We start from the raw sequence: 10,044 nt of genomic DNA, 5'->3' as shown, positions 1-10,044 counted from the left end.
AAATAATCTGCCAGAAACATCGAAAACCCATAGTTAGAACATTTTTCTGAATCAAGATGAGAACAACGGTGTTGCAGTTTAGGTCAGGAGCAATCTGACCATGAACAAACTTTATTTTTTTGCGTTCACATAAAGTACGTGACTAACTACATCTCTCTAAGTCAGTAAGTTAAAAAAGAGCATAAGAGGATATTGTTTAGGCCCAGCCAAGTAAAAAAAAGGCCTAACAAAAACCCATTACAGTGAAGTTTGTCGGTTTTTTTTTCGACTGATTGCCTTTTATTACATAACTATGAACAATCCGACTGAAAAAAGTACAAACAAACGTGATCCCATGGTGTAAAGCACTAAAACACGAAACCTAACATCGCAAAAAAAGATAGCTAAAATGGGTAACATATATCATCAATTTTACCAAACCGTATTCAGGCATCTCTAACTTAACGTTAACTCTTTTACTCCCAGAAGTGATCAACATAAAACTTCTCCCTATAATATCCCCACATTATCCAGCAAACAGGTAATGAAAATACTCATATGTATCAGGTGGAAGTTGTTATTTGATCTAACACCCAATTCTCCTAAAAATTCAAGGAAATGTGTTTCAGCTAGAGGAGAGAATTAACAATCAGATCTTGGGAGTTAAAGGGTTGACTACATTCAGTACGCTAGCATATCTCGTAATCTAGTTAAAAGTTTTCTTTCCTTGCTCAAATATCAGCTTTGGGTTATATAGCAGAAGACTGAATACCAGGCCCCTGAGCCGTCTGTGCAGTGTTGTCGGTTTCTTCCTCTCCTCTTTGTGTAACGATCATTTTGTAGAACAATCGAACGCTTTCGAAGAAAGAAAAGCAGACCAGGAAACCAAAAATCTGTCGGAAAAGGAAGAAAATCGTTATTACACGTTGAGGTTTTGTGAGTAAAAAAACTTTTTAGTACCACTCCTCAAAGGAAAACCCTCCGTCCTCTTATAAGGCGGCTGCTTATGTTTTGTAATTTGGCTTCAAACAATAAAAACGGATTCTTCTCGGCGAACCACCTATACGAATAATTTGCTCGGCTCTGATCTCTCTTCATACGCTTATTTTCCTTATAATGATAAAAGGTCCCATAGTATAATCGTAAACTTTTTTTCTGTGTGACACATATTAAGGCCTAAAGGAGAGACTGCCGTTGTAGATTACCAGTGCCAAGTAGAGTTCATCAAGGTTAATCCTTATAGCCGGGAGCAGTGAGTCGTAAGCCTTGGACATCTCATGCGCATAAAACACGAGGCTCAGTGTACAAGCCACCAGTAAGATGGTCAGGATGATATGCACAATGAAGCACTGTGGAGAAAAAAAGAAAAGCTGAATCTGATAGGTTCAGAAGTGACTATATCGCCGGACAAACGATAAAACTTCGTTATTTTTTATCATTTTCATTATCGTCATCGTTATCTTCATCGTTATTTTCATCGACATCGTCATCATCATTGTTGTCGTCATCGTCGTTATCACTATCATTGTCATTATCGTTATCATTTTCATTATCATTACTATTATCATCCTATAATTACAGTCATATTTAAGAATATATCTTTTTGGGGAGGGAGGGGAGGAGACAGAGGGGAGGGGGGAAGTCTTTAGAGCATTTATTTTCAAACCGTTGAATGATAGCTCGTCAGAAAAAGGCAAAAAGATTTTTCAAGAGTGGAGAAAATTAAAATGAATTGCAAATGATAATTATTGACGAACACACAAAGATTTGAGATAAGTCTTTCGAGATGCACACAAACTGTGAAGTGGCTTCTTTTAGTGATATGGTTCCCTAAGTTCATGCCCACGTGCAAAGAGGCTTGAAGTGATGAATGACGAGCGAGGATTTGCTTTGTTTTTTTAAAGGAAATAAATTTGACTAGAGGCCCAGGAAAACAAGCGCAAAAAAGGCAATTGGAGAAAGATTTCGATAAAAGTTAGGCTGCGAAATTTGATTTGGGCAAAACCTAGGCTGGAAAATGGGATTTCTACTTCACCTTGCATTCCTATTTGTGGTTTTGCATATAAATACTTGAGGAAAATGTGATGAACCACTAGTAAGATGACATTTTATTCTAGAGGAGTATCTATACACTTGAGCTGTCGATTATCGCGACAATCTTCCACACCCATGGGATTCTATTAACTGGTCTCAAATGTAAAATGTATTTTCACCAACGATAAACTTACCACAATTGTCAAGTGTGACGGTCGTGACAAGAAACGCTTGATGTAGTTGAAGCCAAAAACAAACCCAATTTGAAATACAATGGACACGATCCAGCAGAACACTGTGATTCCCTTAAAAAAATTCACTCTCCCGACTTCATATACGGGACTATCTCCGGAATATTTGAAATATGCCGAATATCCAATCTTATTCCAAGAATCGCTTCCACTCAGGCTGGAATATCTAACAATCGATATCCAAGCAGCTGACAGGAAAAGCTACAAACAAGAAATAAACTGTATAAGAAATGTTATAAGAGTGAATTACAGCGTGGGTTTTTCAGTGCCAGGTGGCTTTTTAGGCTGTAGTGGTCAATTTAAAGATTGTTCCCAAAACTGTATCGTTATGCTTCAGAGCACCAAGATTTCATTTTCTTCAAAAATCAGAAAAAGCTGTATCGCAGCCTAGCTCAATAAACAATCTTTCTTATAAAAAGGTGGCAGCTTATTCTGGCATCAATTTGTGGAAAAAAGGAACAACAACTCACAAACTCAACCACTCTTTCTGCAATCAAGGCACTGTTCCAATAATCGGTAGTCTTTGGCAACGTCGGTTCCTGAGCTGCTGCTGCAGGCTGAACCAGTTGGACCTGTTGTACAACCTGTCCAACTGGTTGTTGAGCATACTGTCCAGGAGGGGCCTGGGCCTGGAAATACATGGGCTGCGATTGACCTGGAGGGACTTGGCGAACTGGTTGCTGATAAGCGAAACGCTGGTTCCCAGAACTTTGATTCATTTTCCCACAAGTTCTCGTTTCTCTATCTAATAAAGGAAACAAGTCTTTTAAATCAAATCACCCATTGTGAACTAAGCCTGACAAAAAATGTTGTGTTTCGAGATTAAGTTTTTGTAAATCTGTAAATATGGGCATCTTGTTTCGACTTCAAGACGAGACTGACATGTCACTTTTCCTTACAATTTAGCATTACTATATATCATTATATCATTACACATGGAAAGATTAATATATCATCATGTAAAAATAAATTTCCGAGAGTAGATCAGTGCTTACTATTGCAAAATTCTACTACTCAGTATTAGCAGCTTTAAGGGTGAATTTGAATTAGATCTTAGGCTGATTTAGGTTTGATTAACTCCTGCAAAGAAGGCTGTAAATGCCTTACTGCTGGTCTTTGGCAACCATGTAAGAAGTTCAGTGTTTTGTGGTTACCGCAAAAACCAAGACGAACACATAAATTACAAACAGCAGGAGAATATTAACTAATATATTCTTGCCAACTAGAGAATATTAGTTTGCTTCCAAGATGAATTGGAAGCAACATTTTGCTCCTTTGCTTTCAAGCCTAAGTTGTTTACTCACGCTACTAAGTTATTTGCTGTAAACGCTATCTCACTTAATACGTAAAAACATACCTTAATCTAAACCATCTACTCGAGAATCATACGTTAGAATCATAAAATGCCCACTTCATGACGGAAAGGATTAAGAAAATGACATTTTCTGGTCGTTTTTACCTTTTTCTCGACAGTTGAACGGTTGTAAGAGCTTCGTTCCTATCAAGAAATTGGATTGGTCTTCTTGGAAAGCCTGAAGGCGATTACACCACATCACCTCACATTCCTTATGTAATCAAGTCTCTCACGATTACACCAGGATGCAAAATGTACGATCAATCTCATTTTCTCTCATGAAACACTTTCGACACAACAAATCATAGCTGTAGCAGTATATAGGATTCGTGTCACATTTGTACATAGCCTACGACTTAATTAGCTGCCAGTAGGTAAGTTGTCGGTCACGCTCGAAACGTCAGCTTTAGATACTCTTTACGGTGACCAATTTACATAAGTTGATAAAATTTACATCAATTGATAAAACCAAATTGTCTGTAGCTTAGTTGGTCGGTTATTAGACAACAAAAGCGGTCGAAAAGTGTGAGGTTCGCACCTTTATCGCGCTGCCGATTAAGATATTTCCTAGTAGCGTGTTCGTGACAAATGCTTGCCATCTATCACTGAAAATTTGGCTTCTTAATGACCGTGTTATGGGACTTTTCGATGCACCTAGTATTGCTCCTTCCTTAGGTCTTTCCCAATTGCATTTATCAGCAAGTACACTCTGTAAATTAGAGGCGCCTGAACCGAAGGGCTGTTCAGCCACAAGACCTAAATTATGGAGAAACACAGAATTAACTTACTTGTGAGTGTAGCCTGAAGGTTTATTGCCTTTCCGGAAATCAAGTGAATGTAAACTCCGAAAACGTGTCAGCTATGAAAAAATTAAGTAATTAATGAAAGTTTTACACGACTTATATCCCTGATCGATGGAAATTAAAGGGAAATGGCGTGGCTTATCTTGAGATGCGGCCTTTCATTGAAACGGTGTCAGCTTAAAGCCATTCTTTACACTCGCTCTGACGAAGAGCTAACGTTCTAAAGGTTAGCTTTAGAAACTCTTTACGGTGGCCAACGTACATTATCATCTCAGTTGACTAAACCAAATTGTGTATAGCCCAGTTTGCCTATGATCCGAGAGCGAAATCGGTTGGATGGTTTGAGGTTCGAATCCTCATCGCCTCTTCTCGGGGCGTATGTTCGTGACAAATGCTCGCCACGTAGCCGGCTAAAAATTTGGCTTCTTAATGATCGATTTATTGGAATTTTTTGATGCAACTAGTTTTACTTTTTTCCCCAGGTATTTTTCAACTGCATTTAACAGCAATTATACACTTTGAAAATAAAAGGTGCCTAAAGCCATAAACCTAAATTATGGAGAAACAACTAACTTACTTGTGTGTGCGCCTAATTAAAGGTTTGTTGACTTTCTGAAAACGTATGAACCATGATAACATTTAGCAAAGCATTCATGAAATTGTACATTACAAATATCACGGATCAATAAAATTTACTAGGAAATAGTGTGACTCATTAAGAGATGTGGCCGATCATTACAGCAACCGAAAAATAACAGAACCTTTGAAGAGTGCAGTGAAATCGTCCACCTGTATAAACCTCTACGAAGGCAAGGGGAACTTATATTTTTCTTTCTTTAAGATATTTCTTGTCGGCTGAATGGCTATCAGAGTTTCGCTCCTATCAAGAAACTGGATTAGCTTTCTGGGAAAGCCTGAATGCGAGGAAACATCGATCAACTCAAGGTCGCAATATAAACCATATAGGTCTGTCGCAATTCACCAGGATGGAAAACGTACAATCCTCCTTATTTTATCCACACGAGACACTATTTTTCGATGCAACAGATCCTAGCAGTATATGTAGGATATGTGTTACGTTTGTACTTAGCATATGACTTCTGACAGCTGCCAATACGTAGGTTGTCTGTCAGTTTGACGAAGGGTTTACACTCGTAAAGTTAGCTTTAGTAACTGTCTCTAAATTCGCCCTGACGAAGAGCTAACGCTCGAGACGTTAGCTTGAGAAAGTCTTAACTGCGGCCAATTCACATTATCATCTTAGTTTACTAAACCAAATTGTCTATAGCCCAGTTTGTCGATAATCAGACAGTGAAATCGGTTGGTTGATTTGAGGTTCGAATCCTAATCGCGGCGAAATGATATATTTCCTAGTCGCATGTTCGTGACAGATGCTCGCTATATATCGCTAAAAATTTGGCCTCTTGATGATTAATTTATTTTCCTTCTTGATACAACTAGTTTTGGTTTTTCCTCAGGTATTTCCCAATTGCATTTATCAGCAATCACTCTTTGCAAATAAAAGGCGCCTGAAAAGGCTGTTAAACCATAAATCTAAATTATGGAGAAACAATTGATTTTGATGATAACATTTAAAAAAGCATGCATAAAAATTGTGTATTACTTTTATCACGGATCAGGAGAAATTACTAGGAAACGGTATCGCTTATTTAGAGATATGGCCTATGTCATCAGTTACGGCAACTGAAAAATAACAGTACCTTTGCGGAGTGCGGTGAAATCGTCCGCGTTTATAAACCTCCACGAAAGCAAGGGAAAACATAGATTAAATCAAATTTGCAATATAAACAGGTCTCTCCCGATACACCAGAATTCAAAATGTACAATCCCTCATGTGGTTTATCCACATGAGACACTAGCTCCCGATGCAACAGATCCTAGCGGTGAATGAAGGATGTTTGTATATAGCATATCAGTCAGCTGCCAATACGTAGGTTGTCTGTCGATTTGACGAAGGGTTTACGTTCGTAACGTTAGCTGTAGTGACTGTCTCTACATTCGCCCTGAAGAAGAGCTAACGCTCGAAAATTTAGCTTCAGAAACTCTTTGCGGTGGCCAATTTACATTTTAATCTCAGTTGATAAAACCAAATTGTGTGCAGCTTGGTTGGTTGATGATCCGACAGCGAAATCGGTCGAAAAGTCAAAGGTTCGAATTCTTATCATGGGGAATAAAAATATTTTCTAGTCGCATGTTCGTGACAAATACTTGCCATCCATCGCTGAAAATTTGCTTTATTAATGATCGATTTACAGGACTTTTGATGCAACAAGTTTTGCTTTTTCCCCACGTATTTTCCGACATTCTTTTACAGTTATCGTTACAAAATGCAAATAAAAGGCGCCTGAAAAGGCTGTTAAACCATGATACCTAAATTATGGAAAAAACAACGAACTTATTAAGTGTCTAGCCTAAAGGTCGATCGACTTTCCGAAAACGTTTCAATAATGTTGACATTCAGCAATACATGAAAGTTATACATATCTTAGATCACTGTCGATGGAAATTACTAGGAAATGGGATGGGCACATCTACAAATACGACCTATCACTAACAGTAAACAAAAAAGGGCAGTACCATTAAGTGCAGTGAAATCGTCCGCGTCTATAAACCTCTATGAAAGTAGGATGAACTTATATTTTTCTTTCTTTAAGATATTTCATGACGGCTCAATGACTATCAGAATTTCACTCCTATTAAGAAATTTGATAAGCTTTCTCGGAAAGCCTGAATGCGATGAAACATCGATCAACTCAAATTCCCAATACAAACAGGTCTCTCGCGATACACCAGAACCCAAAATGTACAATCCTCCTCATTTTATCCACATAAGACACTAGCTTTCGATGCAAAAGATCCTAACAGTATATGCAGGATGTTTGCATATGACTTAGCTGCCAGTACGTAGGTTGTCTGTCGACTTGACGAAGGGTTTACGTTCGTAACGTTAGCTGTAGTACATTCGCCCCGAAGAAGAGCTGACGCTCGAAAATTTAGCTTCAGAAACTCTTTGCGGTGGCCAATTTACATTTTAATCTCAGATGATAAAACCAAATTGTGTGTAGCTTGGTTGGTTGATGATCTGCCAGCGAAATCGTCCGAAAAGTCTGAGGTTCGAATCCTCATCATGGGGAATTAAAATATTTTCTATTCGCATGTTCGTGACAAATACTTGCCATCCATCCCTGAAAATTTGCTTTCTTAATGATCGATTTACAGGACTTTTGATGCAACAAGTTTTGCTTTTTCCCCACATATTTTCCGACATTCTTTTTCAGTTATCGTTACAAAATGCAAATAAAAGGCGCCTGAAAAGGCTGTTAAACCATGATACCTAAATTATGGAACAAACAATGAACTTATCAAGTGTGCAGCCTAAAGGTCGTTCGACTTTCTGAAAACGTTTCAATAATGTTGACATTCAGCAATACATGAAAATAGTACATATCTTAGATCACTGGTCGATGGAAATTACTAGGAAATGGGATGGGCACATCTACAAATACGACCTATCACAAACAGCAACCGAAAAATGGCAGTACCTTTGAGTGCAGTGAAATCGTCCGCGTCTATAAACCTCTATGAAAGCATGGGGAACATATATTTTACTCTCTTTAAGATATTTCATGACGGCTGAATGGCTATTACAATTTCGCTCCTATTAAGAAATTGGATAAGCTTTCTCGGAAAGCCTGAGTGCGAGGAAACACCGATCAACTCAAATTCCCAGTACAAACAGGTCTCTCGCGATACACCAGAACACAAAATGTACAATCCTCCTCATTTTATCCACATGAGACACTAGTTTTCGATTCAACAGATCCTAGCTGTATATGTAGGATATATGTCACCTTTGTACTTAGCATATGACTTAGCTGCCAATACGCAAGTTGTTTGTCACTTTGACGGAGGGTTTACCCTCGTAAAGTTAGCTTTAGAAACCGTGTTTACATTCGCCCCGACGAAGCGCTAACGCTTGAAACGTTAGCTTTAGAAAATCTTTGCGGTGGCCAATTTACTTTTAATTTCGGGTAAAAAAAGAGCAAATTGTCTGTAGCTTAGTTGTTCCATGACCCGACTGCGAAATTGGTCGAAAAGTCTGAGGTTGGAATCCTCGTCGTGGTAGTCGCATGTTCGTGACAAATGCTTGACATCTATCACTGGAAATTTGGTTTCTTGACGATCGATTTACGGTAATTTTGATGCATCAAATTTGACTCTTTCCCCAGGTATTTTCGGAGATTCTTTTCAGTTATCGTTACAAAATGCACATAAAAGGCGCCTGAAAAGGCTGTTAAGCCACGAGACCTAAATTATGGCGAAAACGATTAGTATTAAGTGTGCAGCCCAAAGGTCGATCGACTTTCCGAAAAGGTTTCAATAACGATGACACTTAGCAATACATGAAAATTGTACTATTCTTATATCACTGGTCGATGGGAATTACTAGGAAATGGTATGGCTCGTTCAGAGACGTGGCCAAAATAATTACAGCAACTGAAAAATGACATTACCTTTGAATGCAGTGAAATCGTCCGCGTCTATAAACCTCTATAGAAGTAAGGGGAACTTTTTCTTTCTTAAGGATATAAATTATGAATTTTCCTTCTTACCGCCCTTTTCTCTTGCGCTGATAGCACAGACTGTCAGTGTTAGGACAAAGGTGCAGCTACTTATGTCGTGACTGCTTTCGTGGAAAAGCAGATACACATTATCTTCTTTGTATAGGGTTTCATTTGTGACCGAAATAACATAGAAAATATAGGTACGCAATACGTAATGTGCAAATGTGCGACCGTTCACGGTATTTGAACCATTACGTTTGACGCCACTTGCTTTTGATGATACATGAGAACAATCATTGAATTTAAAGCTATTTGACAATTTTTTTTTAATCCAATATAAAGAGTGGTTTGAAAGTCTTCGAAGCACAAGGCGGAGATTATTGCAACGATAAATTATGCCGATAAATTTTATTAAACGGATTGAACTTTGGATGACGTTTATAAGATTTTGATGAAAAATTGTCTGATTTCTCTGCCGTTTTGCCAAAAATTCCGATTATACGGTAATTTCATGCTTATGTGTATAGCATTTGACTGGTCAATTGCATTCCAACTTTGCAATGGTTTTCCTTGTTCCAACATCTGTCTAATATGGAAGCAGGGGACGTGAATGCTCCGTCAAATTTCGAACATGGCATACAAATGTAACAAAAAAAATATTTAAGTCTCTCTAAAATGGGGAATGAAAATCCATTTTTAAGGGTTAACAGATGAAGAATTGATTTTTATAAAAAAAATATTTGGAATACTCATAGCTATTCAGAGACTTCAAAATAATATTCAGTGAAATGATAGCTTTCCCAAGAACAGTAAGAAGGATTTCTGAGAATTATTTTTGTCTGAGCCTAACTGGAAAGCTACGTGAGTTGTGGAGCTTTGCGTTCTTGTTCAAGGTACTAAACTCTCACAGTACCTCTCTCCACCCTGTAGGAGTAGGGTCAGTGGCGAATTGTCAGGAAAGATTGATGACACAGCTTGGAGGTAACTTCGCGATGAACTAGTGTCTCGTCCCGGGGGGGGGGGGGGAGGGAGGGAAG

General features: G+C 38.3%; 1 protein-coding gene across 4 annotated transcripts; it reads right to left on the bottom strand.

The window, feature by feature from the left end:
- Window positions 1-71: 71 nt before the first annotated feature.
- On the bottom strand, window positions 72-9,261 carry LOC149048012 (uncharacterized). Of its 4 annotated transcripts, none has more exons than XM_089200196.1 (5): window positions 9,056-9,261; window positions 2,735-3,009; window positions 2,208-2,465; window positions 1,185-1,328; window positions 72-872 (listed from the first exon to the last, which is right to left on the bottom strand). In XM_089200196.1, the coding sequence occupies exons 2-5, from the start codon at window positions 2,981-2,983 to the stop codon at window positions 729-731; spliced, it is 795 nt and encodes a 264-aa protein (XP_089056322.1). In that variant the 5' UTR covers window positions 2,984-3,009; window positions 9,056-9,261; the 3' UTR covers window positions 72-728. The 4 variants fall into 4 exon arrangements, with proteins under 4 accessions (XP_089056322.1, XP_089056320.1, XP_089056321.1 ...); XM_089200194.1 differs by having other exon boundaries at window positions 8,957-9,119; XM_089200195.1 differs by lacking the exon at window positions 9,056-9,261 and adding an exon at window positions 4,407-4,472.
- Window positions 9,262-10,044: the final 783 nt, after the last annotated feature.

The sequence above is a fragment of the Pocillopora damicornis genome, chromosome 3 (assembly GCF_964200805.1).
Source record: "Pocillopora damicornis chromosome 3, jaPocDami1.2, whole genome shotgun sequence".
Classification (NCBI taxonomy): Eukaryota; Metazoa; Cnidaria; class Anthozoa; order Scleractinia; family Pocilloporidae; genus Pocillopora; species Pocillopora damicornis.
This window is presented reverse-complemented; position numbering and strand designations above follow the sequence as displayed.